At 43.5% G+C, this 18,213-nt stretch overlaps 1 protein-coding gene across 4 annotated transcripts in view; it reads right to left on the bottom strand.

Annotated features, from left to right (window-relative positions):
- Nucleotides 1–18,213, bottom strand: part of MYO1B (myosin IB) — a 757,882-nt gene that overhangs the window by 361,780 nt on the left and 377,889 nt on the right. For all 4 annotated transcript variants that reach the window (XM_086955387.1, XM_086955390.1, XM_086955388.1 and 1 more), the window contains exon 11: nucleotides 5,868–5,986. In XM_086955387.1, the coding sequence (XP_086811513.1) occupies nucleotides 5,868–5,986 (119 nt within the window). The remainder of the gene's footprint in view (nucleotides 1–5,867; nucleotides 5,987–18,213) is intronic.

The raw sequence follows: 18,213 nt of genomic DNA, 5'->3' as shown, positions 1-18,213 counted from the left end.
AGAGGCAGTCTAAGCCTAGATCTCTTAAGACGATTCTAAATTACATATCTTTATTTGGTCTATGTGACCCGTGGCGTGTGAGAAACCCTCTGAAAATGGAGTATACCTGCTGGTCAGGAAGGTATAAATCCTCATCGCGTATAGACTTCTTTTTAACATCTAGACAGCTTAAATTCAGTTCACAGAGATTTTACCACAATGGCTTTTCAGACCATGCTATGATAGTGATTAATTTTGACTATGCAGAGACTACTAAGGTTTCGAAAAGATGGATGTTTAATAAAATGTATTTACAGGATTTGAACTGGATATCAGCAGTAAAGGCTGAGATTGCTGAGTACATTAACCGAAATATAGGCACAGCCCCTCTTCATATTATTTGGGACTCGTTAAAGGCTTTTTTAAGGGGGGTTTTCATTAGTAAAGATGCGGCTGAGTGGTGTGTTGTGAAAAAGAAAAGGAACTCCTTGCTTCAAAAAATTCAGGATTTAACATTAAGTTATCAACATCAACCAAATTATGCAGTTTTTTTTCAATTGAGGGAAGCTAAACAAGCGCTTAGCGCTCATTATTATGAGCAAAGTGAATTGGTGTTTCAGAAACAATCACAAAAAGTGTACTAAGAGAGTAACTTTACAGGGAAATTTCTAGCCTGGCAAGTAAAAGAACAGGCAGCTTCAAATTTGATCCATTCCTTAAAAAGACCCTCTCACTCATTCCGATATATTTGATCAGGCTGAAATAAATAATATCATGCTTAAACATTACGAAAGTATTTACTCTGTAAAACACATTTTTGACTCTCAAAAATTATCAGAGTTTTTAGACCGACATGAAATTCCATGTCTACCCTTCGAAGATCAGAGGCATATGCAAAGACCTTTTTCTAAAACAGAATTGGAAGAAGTTGTTAAAAACCTTCCACTAGGCAAGGCCTGTGGTCCCGACGGCTTCCCCTCAGAATTCTTTAAAGCTTTTTTTTAACTCCTTCAGCGATTTATTTTTGTTATTATTGAACTCAATGCTGGAAGGAGGGCAAGTCCCGGAATCCTTCCATGAAGGTACAGTCATTAGTTTCTTAAAAAAAGGGAAAGAATCCAAAGACCCGAACTCATATAGGCCAATTACTTTATTAAATTCCGATTATAAAATAACTACTAAGATGCTTTCACTCCGCCTTAATGATCATGCGGCGGACTTGATTCATCCGGATCAAAACGGTTTTATAATAGATAGACAATTATTTACTAACACACACTTTTTAGTTGAAGCATTAGATTATTTTGAAGCACGTGGGATGCAGGCCTTGGTATTACTTTTAGATGCAGAAAAAGCTTTTGATTTGGTGGTATGGGACACTCTTTTCTTTATTTTATCTAAGTTTGCCATCTCTCAACGCATCATCAATTTGATAAAGAATTTATATGTTGGCGCTAGAGCAAACATAATTATTAATAAATCATTAGCAGGCCTAATTTCAGTACAACGTGGCACTAGGGAAGGCTGCCCTTTATCACCTATTCTTTTCGCTTTCTTTATCTAACCATTAACTATTGCTATTAGGAATTGTTTTCAGATTAAATCTCCAGTTACCTCCATGGCCAAAATCAAACTCTACGCAGATGATATCATGTTACTTATTAAACCGGATTTGGAATCACAGACCCATATTTTTCGAATTTTTGAAGAGTTCGAATCTTTAGGAGGTTACCGGATTAATAAAAAAAAGACAGAAATATTGGTATGTGGGGGTGCAGACCCAGTTCTTCATAAAGATTTACAAGGTTGCACTAATTCAAAACCGAAAAGATATCTGGGAATTTGGTTCTCTTCCAATATCTTGGATTTATATACACTTAATTTTATACCGTTAATAAAAAAAGTTCAATCTATGTTTGCTCGATGGGACCCTTTGCCTTTGACTATTCTTGGCCGCATCAATTTAATTAAAATGTCAATCCTTCCTCTCTTTAATTTTTTGTTCGCTTCAATTCCAGTCCATTTGCCAGGTACTTTTTTTTCCAAAATAGAATCTATGTTTTCTAAATTTATTTGGGCAAAAAAAACACCCAGACTAGATATACGGACATTAACTGCAGAAACGGATTATGGAGGTCTTTCCTTTCCAAATTTGAAAGATTATTACTTTGCTTATTTTGCACAGTATCTAGAGAGATTTAAAAATAGGAATGCAGCTACTAGTTGTTTTATAAATTTTTTCTTTATTTTGATATGTTCAGAAACTCAAATTCCATCCCCTTTGTTCGTTCTGAAATCTCCCAAATTTGTGCGGTATAAAATTCTAAATTGGTTTTTTAAACGACCTAATGCAATGATTAAGAGATATTCACTTCCGCCCTTTCATTTACTAACTCCTTTAGTTGGAGTGTTCTCCTTTTTAAAGATCAAAATCGATCCCATTGTTATAGAAAATTGGGACCGAGCCGGGTTCAGAACATTAGCAGACTTTTTGGTCAGCGGGACTTGGCTCTCTGTTAACAAGATGTCTGGCCAAATTGTAGGCAATTTTTTGCTAATGGGCTCGTATTCTAATTTAATTTATCCTATGTTGGCACAATTAGATCCCGGAATCATTTCGAATTATACTTCCACTCTTGTTTTAGATCTGTTCGTTAATAACTCGGAGAAGAAACCCGGAGCATGGAAACAGTGTCTAATTCAAAGTCGGGAGGTAGAGTTGACTGCTAAGGCAATCCGTAAATGGTACACTCAGGAAAATTTTATTTTGTCACCGGAAATATGGAAAACTATTAATCAGTTTAATTTCTGTGTACTACGTGGTGCCAATTGGCGCCGAATGCTGTATTTTAGCAAGTGGCTACTACATCGTACACCAGTAATAATTGCTAAAATGTATAATAATGCATCTGCATCCTGTTTCAGACAATGTAATTGCGAACAAGCCAATTGGTCACATATTATAGTATTTTGTCCCAAAATTAAGCATTTCTGGGAAGAAATTATTGGTTTTTTAAAATCTTGTTGTATGTTATCAGTCCCATGCAATGCAACAATGTTATTATTTGGTTATGATCCTGATTGTACATTTTCTAGTCAGCTGGCAAAATTGATATATATTATAATGGCTGTGGCTAGATCTTTATTATTGCAGAATTGGCTTTCAACCTATATCCCGACGCTACAGGAATGGCTGGAAAAAATGAAAAGGGTTAGGAAAAGCGAACTGTTATATGCTCAAAGAGTTGGGGGCATTAGAAAATTCGATCAAATCTGGGGATGTTATTTTGAGTAAATTGGTGTGACGTTTTGTTAAGTTGAAATCAAATGTAAATATTTATTTTGTTGCGATTGTCAGTATTCCTTGATCTATGCTGCATAAAACTTGAACACAACTTCAATAAAAAGATTTAAAAAAAAAAAAAAAAGGTCCCTTAATGCAGATTTGCATATATTTAGCATACCAGTGCATGGGATGAATACTAATTACTGGTCTATTTTACCACATCTATAGCAGTGAGCAGTGTGGTCAGTTTTCATAAACCAGCTGTAAGACAGCTTACATCCAATCTACTTTGTGCGGAAACGATGGAGCTATTGAAGTTATTCTCAAGTAACTGTGCCTTTGAATGATCAATACTTTTCCACTCATCTATGCTATTTGCTTCATTAATTTGTACCCTGGCTGTGGTGTTTGATACTATCAATGCGCATTGTAATGTACCAAGCCAGTATTACATTACACCAGTTTAGCTCGAGCCTAGGCAGTGCATGTGCTGTGGCTCGACATGGTGCATCTCTCCCGGGCCTTTCACCGCCCACTAACCTTTCATGGTTTCTAGACCTGGCTTTCAAAATTCGCTTGGTCTGGTATGTAAATGCTTAACTTTGTCCCAATTTCTGGCTTTTCAGATACCGTCGTGCAAACTGGCCCTGTAACAGGCATCATTTCAGGAGCGGCCATACATAGTGTTGGCGCAGTCTTTTTCCGCTGCTAATTTTCTTAGCTTCCTGCTGCTTCTGTTCGGAGCTCTGCTCCAAACGCCGCCTGCTCATGTTACCTTTTCACTTGCCCCCTCCCATTGTCTGAAAGAACTGTGGCAATATACAGAGGGCTTTTTCTTCATGTCAGGAGGAAACTCTCATAGAAACCAGATCGAAAGTGCTGAACTTGTGCACCATCCCTTCTTACCTATCATTGCTCAAACCAAGAAGGGGTTCATGCTCGTATTCAACATCTGAGTCAATAGCCATTCAGTTGATTAGCTCGTTGTGCCAACCAGCTGCCAATATGCTGTTTTGTACCATATTACCAGCCTGGGAAGAGCCTCAGAAGACCAGACCGCCATTAGTACTGACAAAGCTTGCTTGTAACAATAAGGAAGCTAATATTGTCATCCCCACAACCTGACTCTACCTGAGAGAAGCAAGTCAAAGCGTACATGTCTGACAGGGCACTTCTCTCTCCTTCGCTTCACTTATCTTCAACATGAAAGAAAAGCGTGATTTGGAAGAAATCCGCGGGTTGTAATGTCACGTTCCCCTGCAGGAAAGTTCACTGCTGCAGTCCTTTCCTATAAGTTCATCTTTCAACAATAGAACACAACTCTAAACTATTTCCGCTTACAGCACCAGTTAACAATCCTTTCTCTTGAAGATGTGCTCCTTGTGCATTGTTTCATATGGGCTGTTCTTAAGTATTTAGTATTTAATTTTTGATTACGATAAAAGCAAGGCTAAAACTAGAGCACGCTCTGGGGATTAGCATCTCAGATGCTAGGAGAGCTTTCTGGCTGGATGTCAGATTTTGAAAAAGAATTAGCCACTGAATAGGTGACAATTAACAGAGGCAACACTTTTTTATACGCGGAGGACTATTACCCAGCAGCCCTGTTATGCCCCTAATTACTGCCATAATTATAGCATAAAGCGCTATATTAAAACAAGCATTTGCAATGTTATAGGTCTCTCATTTGAGCTATTGGCATTGTAAATAACAATGCCTTTTATTTATGTTTTGAAAACCTACAAGCGGTGCGCAAACACGCGCTCTGTACTTATAGTCCTTGCTTACGAGAAGCAAGGCAAGGTTGGCAGTAAAAGAGGCGCAGTAACTTCCAGCCTTGCTTCTCGTAAGCAAATACTAAAAGTACAAAGTGTGTGTTTATGCACCGCTAGCAGGTTATCAAAACACAAATAAAAGGCATTGTCATGTACAATGCCAATAGCTCAAACTCTCCAAATGCAAGACCTATTGCATTGCAAATGCTTGTTTTAGTGTTGGTACTGTGTCTACACTCCAACGATTGCCTGAAGTCGGCAAGCAAGGGAGGGATGAAGAGAGGGAGTGAGGTCCAACACTAGGAAGAAGAGCTGCTCATGGTAGAACGTCAGGTGCTAAAGTTCTGGAACACGCTTCACTTCCTCTTCCTCTCCTGTACCTTGTGTGCCCTTTGCACACCAACCACATTAATGCCATTTCGAAAAAGCTTTTTGCATGAGTAGCAAGCTCAATCTGCAGATGAAGTGCGTACAAAAAAATGTAGGTGGCAATTTATAGAAAAGCTTCTCTTATTGTAAATACCACATAAAGGAATCCAAGACATTAAATATGAAACCGCTAAAAAGCAAGTTTATTTAGGGGAATAACAACCTCATCTTCGTCAAAGTAAACAAACATACATTTCATGTAGGAGATACTTTTCTTTTTACAGACTGCATAGAAAAAAGTGCCAAATTGCATTCATGGAAGTGAATGATGTAAATAATTGAGCCCACATGGTCCTCTGCAATGACACACAGGGTTTAAAAACGGAATCCAGGCAATAACTGCAAACTGCAAACGTCATTGCCAAACAATGTATTTCCTAATCCTTTACAGGTCGTACCTGAGCAACGTTTAAGGTCGTGGAGACTTTCTCTTGCTTTGCCTCCACTGTTCGGAAGCTGAAGGCTCTCTCCAGCGAGGACTGATCGATGCCCGTCAACTCACAGATTTCTTTCAGCTCTGTTGGCAGCGGAGAGAGGGGAATGGTGTGGAGATTAACACTGCATTATATCAGTAAACCATAAATAAAATACATATATGTATAAACGAAGATAAAATATTATTTTAGGTCTAAGCTGAGCGGTTTCACATTTGCAGGTGACATGAGCTAATTTAAAAACAAAAATACTTTAATGAAACATTTTGGTTGCGGGCAAAGCTGTGTAAATACAACTAAAGCAACATTTATTCAAAGGTATCATAAGCAGGCCCACATCTGCTCAAGTTTAGCGTCACAAAGTTATTAACTATGAACTAAATAAGTTAGCAACCACCTTATAAGAGGGCTGATTGCACACTGGGTAAAGTGAAAGGATTCATATGAAAAGGTGGAAATATTGGCAGATAAGGCTATCAAAGTTTATTTGCTGGGCCGTTAAAAACATTGCATAAAGAAAAATAAAAGGAAGCTGTATTCACAAATTTTCACACAAAAACTATAAGCCAGACAAGTAGGTACCATTGGTGCAGCAAGTAGAGTGGCACCGGGGACAGGGCCTTGAGGGGCCATTGAACCCTAATGGTTGCTGTATTTTACTATCCTTGCTTGAACCAGGGCAACTTTCATCATTACCACGCCACTGCTATGTGCAAATTACTTAAATAAAATGTGGGCAGCAGACACAGCCAACACCTTGTTTAAGTCTTCCTTCACCCAAGGATGTGTGAAAGATACAGTCCATGCCATGGTTACTCACACATCAGTTAGCATGTTATCAAATAAACACAAGCTGCGAGTATCGGTCATCAAGCTGCACACCTGTTTCCATGCCATTTCTTCTTCCACCCAGAATCATCAGTGTCACCTCATTCTCTCTACTCGCTTCCCTTTCACACACTATTAAATTCATACTAAGCTTGTCCTTTCAGATTTTCACAAGCTTACTCTCAGACATGTTCAAATAACTCACTTCCATCGGACAACGCAATGCTTAGTTCACATCCCCGCTCAGGACAACCTTGGTCTCGAGTGGTTCTCTGCATGCTTAGGTCGGTTTATGATGGGACCCTAAACAGGTAGCCGTGTACATCTTTACAACGCTCTGTTCACTATATTGTTAATGGAGTTAGCACAACTCTGGATAATGTTTGCGGGGAGCCGGCTGACTGCAGACTTTCTGGGCCGGAACCTTTGGGACGGATACCAAGACTGTGGGACAATGGTAGGAGTCTTGCCCAAGGCAGGCCAGGAGCTTAGTGGGGAATGCGCTGCAGGATATTCAGGGCATGGAAGACGCAGGGTATATTGTGCATGCCGCATGCATAGTTGGGTGCAATCTGTATGCGAGGGGGATCCTAACGCAGCACTCAGATACAGACTGGGTCTCACCCATGAGACAAATACTTGGTGAACAGATTGACTAAGAGGTTTCTGTCAACATCAAAGATTATGACCTCATTTTATACCTCTGGCACGGAGGCCATGGCTTTCCCAGTGTTACGGGTAACAAAAGAAAACTGCAATTCCTCAATTGTGTACCATCAAGACTGAATACAGAATAAAGCATGCTTCAAGCAATGGCTACATTTGTCCGGCTTCCATGTTTATTCGGCTCCCGGATTCATTCTCCACCCAAGTACAGATTTGAGTGCCATCAGAGTAAATTTCAATCAGTAGCGAGCGTTGGAGCTAATCCGTGAGCTTGGGGGATAGCAGACAGTGCGCTTGCACCTTGCTGACAATAAACGACTCCAACCATGGGGAAACCAAGAGAAAAGCAGAGAGGAGCGGCCCAGCCGCCAGAGGGCGAGCTGCAATTTCAAGCTGAATCGGATGGAGTGGAGGAGGCCCAGGTCCCTCAATTGCAAAGACAGTTCGACCGTATACTAGAAGAAATTGCGGATTCGCGCATGGCTCTGCAACAGGACATTGCGCAGGTAGCGACAGGGCTGGGACTACTGAGGGCAGACCACTCTAAGCTGGCGGATAGAGTGAAGCAGGTGGAAGTGACACCACAGGAGGTGGCGCCGGCCCAAATGGTATTGGAGAACAAGATTGTGGATGCACTGGATTGCATACAAGCGTTGGAGAAGCGGGCGGAGGATGCTGAAAGCCGGAATAGGCGAAACAACATTTGCGTGGTGGGCTTACCTGAAAAAGTGGAGGGGTCGGATATGGTGCGGTACCTAGAGCAGTGGCTGAAGACAGTGGTATTAACAGAGGGTCTATCTCCTTTCTTCACATTGGAACGCGCACACAGGGTGCCTGCCAAGCCGCCACAGCCGGGGCGTCCCCCACACCCGGTAGTGGCTAGGCTTTTGCATTGTAAGGACAGGGACTTACTACTCCAGAGGGCGAGGACGGATGGGCCATACCAGGTCGATGATGGCAGAGTGACTATATTCCCGGATTATACACTGGAAATTCAGGGCCGTCGTACTGGCTGTAAAAAGAGAGTTGAGATCGGAAGGCCTCCAGTACTCGCTACTGTTCCCTGCGAAATTAAAAATAATGCTGGATGGTGACACTCATTTCCAAGGCCCTCCCCTGAAGACGCATGGGCGTGGTTGGAAACGTACAGGGCTGGCACAGATCAGAAGGAGCGACGATTGAATGAGCTATCTGAAGGACTGCCCCAGCGCCAATCGCAGCGCCTTCGACCCAGCAGGAGCCAAAAGTTGCGGAAACCGTTGCAGTTCCAAACTGAGTTGGGGAGACAGGATGCACTGGGAGCAGTGTTGGCGCTGTCTGGCAGCCAGAAGTTGCAGTCACCAGGGAGCATGGACAAGGACAAAACACAGTCAGACTCTGAGGTGTCGGAGCTCAGAAGTGTTCGGATGCCGCAGGTCACCCCGGCCACAGCAGATGGACTCATGGATGAGTGATAGTTCGGACTGCTGGGTGCTGGGACTAAAGGGCAGCTTGGAGGGCTGTGTATGGACCATGAATTACATTATGGTAGAGCGTTGGGAATGTGCGGTGGACAGAGGCTATTCTGGGAAGTGGCCCTGGGGCGGGGAAGCACCTTTGTTGTATTATTGACTGGTACACGGTGGGAAAGTTAGCTGTGTTTTATTAGGGGATCGCAGCGGGGTGCTTATGTGAGCAGGAGCGGTCACCTGTTGGCACTAGGCTCCCCCCGTTGCCCTTAAGGCATGCCTGCAGTGGCTACTGCTGGGGTTAGGTATGAGAGGTGCGTTGGATTGGTTTGGATGGGGACTAACAATGTTGTTTTAGGACCAGTTCTTGGTAGGGTGGGGGAGTTGGGGGCTGGGTTGGATTTTGGGGTACACCGGTGTGTTCAATGTTGTAAGTGGAAGGAAGAAGTGGTTGTATTGTGATGATGGAGGCAGTACCCGATTTACGATTTATTACTTGGAATGTACAGGGGCTACATACGATGACAAGGTGCCACAAGGTTCATGCATATCTGGTCAGAAGGGGAGTACACATAGCATTGCTCCAGGAAACGCACCTTAATAAATCGGAGGGTCTAGCACTGCAGCGTAGATGGAGGGGACAGCTTTTTAGCACATCATACTCGGCGTTTGCGAGGGGGGCATTGATTTGGATCAGGGCGGGGGCCCCTTTTCAGATGCTTAAACAGGCAATAGATGGGGAGGGCAGATTTGTTGTGGTTGAAGGGCGCCTGTATGGCAGGGAGGTAACCTTATGTAGTATTTATGCCCCTAATGTGGATCAGGTACAAAAGGGGGTGGTGATGGACGGAGCATCTGAATCAATCAAACACTCACACCCAGTCAAAAGATCTGGGTTTAATCCATCACCGTTCTTTACCCCACTCTGCCACCCCAGTTCAGACATGGCTATATGCAAATCAGTCTGACCCTGTGCCTCATGGGAACAGTCCAGCCCGAACTGCCAAGCCATGTCTTCCCTGGACCGGAAACAAGCTTCCGAGGACCGGTTTCTGGCATTCCAGCCGTCTTCAGCCCGGCTTGCTAGAATCCAGTGGCAAAGTGAGCAAGGGACTCACGTCTGAGCATACCCTGCAACACTTTTGGCAGCCAAAAGCGGTACAAAAGGGGATGGTGCTGGACGGAGCATCTTAATCAATCAAACACTCACACCCAGTCAAAAGATCTGGGTTTAATCCATCACCGTTCTTTAGCCCACTCTGCCACCCCAGTTCAGACATGGCTATATGCAAATCAGTCTGACCCTGTGCCTCATGGGCTGATAGCCAGAAACCGGTCCTTGGATGCTTGATTCCGGTCTAGGAAAGACATGGCTTGGTAGTCCGGGCTGGACTGTTTCCATGAGGCACAGGGTCAAGGCTGATTTGCTTATAGCCATTGTCTGACCTAGGGTGGTGTGGAGTGCAAAAAAACGATGGATTTAGGCCCAGATCTTTGTACTGGGGTGAATGTAAGACATTGTTCTGCATTCTGTCCATCAACTGTGTTTTTTGCAATTTTTACCCCGAGTGGGCTGGGTATGCTCAGACGTGAGTCCCAGGCTCTCCACATCACTGGAGTCAAGCTATCCAGGCTGAAGAAGGCTGATAGTATGAATAAGACTATCCCTTGGCTCAGTTAGATAGTTATTGAAGCCCAAATACTAGTCTTGGACACAAGCAGCTACAAGTTAAATCATAAACATAGCAACAATATTTGTATGAAAATATAAAATATATTTTATTAAAACAATTGACAATCCAGGTTTGTATGAGCGCAATACTTGATAAAAATAGAGTTAAACAACTCTATGCAGAAATAATAAAAACAACATCACATAAATGTATTAAAAAGCATCAATGAAACATGTATGTGCAAAATTACTAACCAATTAATTGAAAGACAGACCTATTCAAGTTATATAAAGACATATAGGACAGACATTTGGTGGGAGAGAAAATAAACAAACACAGACCGTCACAATTTGTCATTGAAGTATGCACATTAACTATCCAATCTGACTCAAACCAAAACCCGACTTCTTCTCGATGTTCTTGGGGCGAGTTTGGTAGTTTAATTATGCACTAGTATGCGTCGACGCGTTTCGATGGCCTTTTTAGATGATTGCTATCTTTATCAAGACTTGTAATCTTGTTTATGACTCTCCTACAGTGGCACTGGATGGTTGCCTTTATGTATGGATCCTTAAATCATCATTCTTGGGTGGTTTGAAGCTCTAAGCATTATATATTGATGGATGGTGTTGTGAGACTGTCTTGGCCTGGATGTAGTATCCCCTTTCAAAAATGAAAATCCTGATAGAACATTCTTGTTCCTGATCTGAAAGATCTGCTGGCATGGATTCAATCACACCTGAAGAAGTGTTATCCTCAGCTTGTTATTTTTGTTCCTTTCCGCTTTGCTGTTATGACAGGGGACACCCTCTGTTTGCTTCGTGTCCTATTAATCACAGATAAGGGGTCTTGGGGATCGGGCGGTAGTGTCAGGGTGCCTAGTTCCCTCTTGGAGATGCCTGGCGTACCTGTATCTCCGTGTCCGATCTCGTTCCGCCCGTCCGTATAACTTCTGGCTTGTTCTCCGTCTGCCGTCTCCCGAGAAAATGCTGAAGAAGGCTGATAGCCAGAAACCGGTCCTTGGATGCTTGATTCCGGTCTAGGAAAGACATGGCTTGGTAGTTCGGGCTGGACTGTTCCCATGAGGCACAGGGTCAAGGCTGATTTGCATATAGCCATTGTCTGACCTAGGGTGGTGTGGAGTGCAAAAACACGATGGATTTAGGCCCAGATCTTTGTACTGGGGTGAATGTAAGACATTGTTCTGCATTCTGTCCATCAACTGTGTTTTTTCCTAATGTGGATCAGGCACGATGTCTGGACCGAATGTCAGGCACTTTGGCACATTTCCTGTCGAGCCCAATCATAATGGGAGGAGATTTTAATTCGATAGCGGATACGATCATGGACAGGTCCCATCCCCCCTTGCCGGATTCCCCAGTTCGTAGACTGTCCAAGTATAGGCTCGATTGGCAGGTTATGTGGCATTTGGTGGATGTGTGGAGATCGCACCACCCGCAGGTTAGGGATTACTCCTATTTCTCAGCATTACACGAGCTTCATGTTCGGCTAGATGCCATGTTATGTTCCCCAGAGGTGGTGTCTTCCGTAACCCACTCTGAATATCTCACTAGGACCCTGTCCGACCATAATCCACTGCTGATCACCTTGCATTGGACGAAGAAAAGAGCTGAAATTCCCACATGGCGATTGCGCCCGAGACATTAGATGACCCAGTGTTTCGTAGGGAGGTGGAAGAGGGGATAACACACTACTTTATTGAGAATGCAGGGACTACTAACACTAGGGCAGTGGAATGGGACGCCTTTAAGGTGGTAGTAAGAGGGATATGCATAAGTAAATATGCTGCAGTAAGGAAAACCCTGCTGCAGGACGTTGAGAAAGCGTACAGACGATTGAGGTTGGCGGAGCAGGCAAGGCCTGAGCACCCGGAGTATCAGAATGAAGTGATAGAGGCTAAGAAGATGCTGGCCACAGAGGTAGAGAGGCTGCGCTGCTTTGATTATAGAAAGTATGTCGAGAAGGCTCACCCAGAAGGTGATAAGGCCGGAATGCTTCTGGCTTGGCTGGCTAATCCTATACCGCGGGCTCCCCGATCCTGGCACTAGGGGCGGGTGAGGGTACCACAGTCTATACTCAAAGTGGAATCATGCATGGGTTCCGGGAGTATTATGAGAAGCTTTATGAGAGTACACTAACGGCAGACGCGACTGCTATCGAGTCCTTCTTGGAGAGTGTGACACTTTCACAGTTAGAGGAGGAGCAGACGAGACACCTGGGTCGGAACATTTCGCTTGAAGAGATTAGGAGCGCCATTAAACAGATGGCACGGAATAAGACCCCAGGAGTAGACGGGTAACCTGTTGAATTCTATATGCAATATATAGACATATTAGCATCAAGACTACTAGAGAGGTCTATAGCGAGGCGCGGGAATGGGGGCAGCTGCCGGCGTCTATGCGCGAGACCCTCATTGTTCCACTACTAAAACCGGGACGTGATAGTACGATACGGCGACGTACCGTCCATTGTCAATGCTATCCACAGACTATAAGATACTTAGTCGGATCCTGGGGTCGCGCCTGCTGCAGCATATGAGTAGCCTGGTATATGAGGATCAGGCTGGGTTTATCCCTAACAGGAATACTGCCACCAATGTGCGGAGATTGGTGAGGGTCCTGGGAGAGGCTTGCGAAGGCTCGCCTATGGCTGCAATCTTATCAGTGGACATAGAAAAAGCCTTTGATAGCCTAGAATGGCCGTATTTGTACAAAACGATGGGGCACTTTGGGCTCTTTGGACGATGGTGCTATATACCTCGGCAGTGGCAAGAGTAAAAGTAGGGCAGATGATTTCCCCCGCTATGCGGTAGCCCGTGGGACGCGACAGGGTTGCCCACTCTCCCCGCTGTTATTTGCTTTGGCAATAGAGCCATTGGCAGCGCGGGCTTGGTTGGGACAGTGGTATGAGGGCCTGGCTTTTAGAGGGGAACGGCAATACATTTTGTTATATGTGGATGATTTGTTGTTGTTTTTGGCAGATACAGGTGACGCATTGGCGGGGGCAGCGTGACTGTTGTCGGACTTTGGGACGGTCTCAGGACTGAGGGTTAATTGGACTAAAACATGCTCGTTCCCAGTGCAGCCAGGGAGGCTGGCACCTAGGATGACAAAGGCCGTGCGGTGGGAACCTTCTTGCTTAGCGTACCTAGGAGTGCATATTTATCATGGAGCCAGCGATATACTAGAAGGGAATATAGGGAGATGCATACGTGCTCTAAAGGGTAGCATGGCATTTTGAAGTACCCTTCCGCTATCGGTGATGGGGAGGATAGCCTTGCTAAAGATGGTGGCGCTCCCTAGACTGCTGTACTTTTTTAGGACATTACCTATATGGGTGCCATGCTCAGTGTTCGCCAACCTGAATTCTATGATTGTGAGGTTCATCTGGGGGTCAGGGAGGCGCAAAGTGGCGCTTAAGACATTAATGAGACCAAAGGTGTAGGGCGGATTGGCGGTCCCTGACCTGGAGTTTTATTATATAGCAGCACACCTACAGGTTCTTACACAGGCGGTCATTACGGGAATGGGAGCAAGGAGGGATCCAAATGCTGGGGGACTTATACGAGGATGGAGTTCTGTTGCCTTATCAGGTATTGCAGGAGAGGTTTGATCTCCCTATGGGAGATTTTCTGATACGTGCGGCCCTAGTGCGGGCAATACAGAAGCATTGGAAGGGTGTATTGCTAGAACCTAAAATAACAATGGCGTGTCAATATGTGGTGATGGCAGCAGGTACGTTTAAGGCAGTTACATGCCTATACTCAAGAATGTTGAATGAGGGTTTGGCCCAGATACGATGCGTCTGAAATGGGAGGTAAGCACGGGGAAGCCCATACCGGAGGCCACATGGGGGCACATACTGCGTAGGGTGTGGAAGGGAATCAGGAACGCACGTTTCCAACTAGTGCATTTCTTCATAGTACATAGAGCGTATTTGACACCTGGTAAGATCATGGAATATTATAATGCTAGTAATGTGATGTGTCCTAGGTGCACTACAGTGGGAGCAGACTTGGAGCATATGTTGTGGGGGTGCCCGAACTTTGGAAGCTATTGGGGAGAAGTGGGAGACCTATTCAATTTAGTTACGGAGCGCCAATTGGACTTTGAAATGGCTACATGCATATTACACTGGTTCCCTCACACCCCCAAGATGAAGGTAACAAGTAAGTTTGTAGATATGGGACTAGTGCTGGCGAAAAGGGTAATTATGATGCGCTGGAAATCGAAGGAGGGTCCCAGCAGTAAGAGGTGAAGGGCTGAGCTGCTTAAGTAGGCTAGTGGTGAGGGGGCTATTCGCTTCCAGCAGGCGCGACGCCAGAAGAATGAAAAGGCGCTGGACGCGGCAAGGGCATGGGAAGAGCAGGTTCAGACGCTGATAAGCCAATCGACCGGGGAAGACGGGAAATAGAGAGATGAGGCACGTTGGGGTAACTGGAACACCCATTAAAAGCATCCTGGCTTTCTATCAACACGTCTTATATTCTGAATTGTTGTGAATAGATGGAACACACCGGCATAAGGGAGGGGGTGGGGGGGAAGGGGAGGGAGTTCTTAGTTGTTTGTTTAATTAGATATAGTAAGTAAACAATGTTGGTTGTATGCCACGTATGTGGAAAGGTGGTACGCCACAGTTCCTTATTGAACAGCAAGGGGAACATAGGACATGAACAATATTTTGCAGTAACATGGATATGTAATTGAGCCCACAGGCACCAGATTAATGGGGGAGAGGGATGTTTGGTTAATGTGATGGTGGATATCTGATTGCTGAAATTGGTCTGCATTCTGTCCATCAATTTTTCTTTTTGCATTAGCCTCCCAGTCATGGCATTCTGCCCCAGGAAGACAGCGTCACCACTAATGAACAGCCAGACTATGGCACTTCCGCCTTACACATGTACAGAGCTTTTGTAACTGAAAAGCAGCGCATGGCTGCAGTGAGATGCGCAATACAGATCTGCTATGTGCAGCGCGAGTAGCGGAGAGACGATGGAGGAGGGTGGGCAGCAACACAAAAGTGATGTGTGGCAACGGAAAAATCAACAGGGACAAATTAATACAAAAGGAAACACAGGAGAGAGGGTGTTCGAGGAGAAGACGAAACCGTTGGGAGAAGAGGGGAAGAACAAGATGGTAGCGGATGGGAGGTTGGAATTGAACAAAAAGCTTGATGACATGGCCAGCATTGACCGTGACAGCATATTTTTTTCTTAAATAAATAGTACCCGATTTGTGGCATGAACAAAGAAGCAACACGGGAAAATAAAATAAATAGTACCTGAAATGCAGCAACTGCAGAGAAGCAACACAGGTAAACAAAAGAAAGAAGCAACAGGCAAATTTTGTAAAAAACGAAACACGGACAGGAGCGAGTTACGGGAGAAGAGGAAACAGGGATGGGTTGAGAGAAGAACGAGGAAGGGGCGGGTAGGGGTAGAGGTAAAATATAAAGAAAAGTGCAATGACGTGTCCAGCATTGACCGTAGCACAGCATTCTTGCATAAATAGTACCTGAATCGAAGCACGAGCAGTGGGGGGTCATCACATGACATTTATTCAATCTATGTTTAGTTCATGCGCTGCCAAAAGAAAAGGAAGTGATGCATGGGCAAAGCTGCCCAATCAGAAGGCAGAAAAGAAGAATAACATGCTGCAAACGAATGGTAAGTAATGGGCAGGTTCAAAGTCATGACAAAACATAGGATTCGCGAGAGCGCATGTGGTAGCGCATGCTCATGCAGACAAGACCTCAAAAGAAATGCCATTGGAGTTGGGAATTAGCACAAGTATTTCTAAAAACGTTACTTACCCATTAGAAAAGCAAAGGCTGCAATGTAAGCCTCAATACATTTTGAACATCTTCTGATGCCCAATATTGCTTTTTTTCAATATTAAACATACTGAGACCCAAACTGTGGTACAAAGAGAAGGAAATGACTTCAAGTTCACACCCTTCAGGTAGCCAAATATGTAAAGTACGATAGCTGTTTCCGATAAGCACCATATTAAAATACAAAGAGTGCCCTTTCTTAAAAGAAGTGCACTATTTGAATGTTAATTCACGATTACAGCCAACAGTTTGCCCTTGTTCATAATACTATATTATCCATAACATAGATTACAATATTATTTCATACAGTTCAATTCACCAAATCCTCGTGCTACGACGGTACTTTCACTGGGGAAATGAAAAATTATTATATAAAGGAATAGTTACTCCTCTCCACATATAACAACCTTTAGCTAGCCCTCGATTTATGTACGTCAATTGCAAGTAGTTTATAATGAATAACGTATTGCGCGATATTCTTCTCTAACTTCTAAAAATCAAACTAACAACCGCTTCTAAAAGCTGGTGTGATTGTACAGTCATATTCCAGCAGCTGGAAGAGCCGGAATGAGTATTTCTATGCAGAAATGTAGGTAAAAAATATTACCACAACACATAATGAACTACAGGAAACACTCGTAAACAATCATATTGCATGAAACAAACATATACATACTTACTATTCTGTAAATATTCCTACTCCTTTTACAAATATTAACCCCTTGCATGCGGCCACGATTCTGCGCCTGTGCGGCAAAATCGCAAGTGGGCAGGTTTATGATGGCCCCAGCCGTCATCAGTACACTAGCGCCGTAGTGCATGACGGACGGGTGCCATCATCAGCATGCAAGCGGTTAATAGCCTTATTTAGCATAGCGTCTCGGATCACTGCCTAAACAATCCTCTTAATTTAGCAAGCCATACTGATGATCAATCAAAATATGTTAGTTCATAGTTTTATAAATTTTTCTATCCTTCTAAACATTAAATCGGATTCATTATAATCTGAAGTTCCACCTCATGTTGCATGTGTTATTCAAAGATTTTTAAATTCTTTGGATCCACCTACACTGTTTTTTGTCCACATTATACCTGGTCTCTTTGGCTTTTGTGGTTTGCAATATTCATTAACATGACCTTTAAATGGGAAATGCCTCGGGATAAACACAAACACTGCCATCTGTAATATAACTTCAGCTCTCAGTTTTCCATTTTTACTCATTTTTACGGATAAATACAGACAGAAAATAATGTGTTTCCGGTCTGTCTTTATTTTTAAATGTAGAAAATGTTACTTCTTGGGACTGACTCTCCACACTGTTCTTCATTAATTCCAGCCCAACAGCTGAACACAGACAGCATAGGGAGGTAAAAAAAAAATGGGATGAGATGTCGTTAAATATAGGCATAGCTTAACAAATATTTGTAGTTAATGCTAATATTTACATGTGGGTGTAATGTTTTTCTATTTTTGGCTGTCTAATTTTCTAAAACGCTACAGGCATCAAAGTATAAGGCAAGTTTACAAGTTAAACAAATCTGGAAGGACTCCATTTGCTCTGAAAACACAAAATAAATACGGATACATTCCAACAAGATGGGTAACAGATAAATATGGATAAATACAGACGGAAATGTAGAAAAAAAAACATGAAACTGGGAGTCTTAAATATAATTCCCTTCTATTTCCTTGCAGCTGCAAATATCTTGGCGAGGTCAGTGGACAATAATGTGCCTTACGTGTTAAAACCTTCGGTGGCCCAAAGCTATTCTGCAAACTCTGTGAACCTCAAAGGGCCGATCAAACTTTAAATTCAGCAATGTTGGTTGAATATATGC

The sequence above is a fragment of the Lissotriton vulgaris genome, chromosome 2_1 (genome assembly GCF_964263255.1).
Source record: "Lissotriton vulgaris chromosome 2_1, aLisVul1.2, whole genome shotgun sequence".
NCBI classification, from domain to species: Eukaryota; Metazoa; Chordata; class Amphibia; order Caudata; family Salamandridae; genus Lissotriton; species Lissotriton vulgaris.
This window is presented reverse-complemented; position numbering and strand designations above follow the sequence as displayed.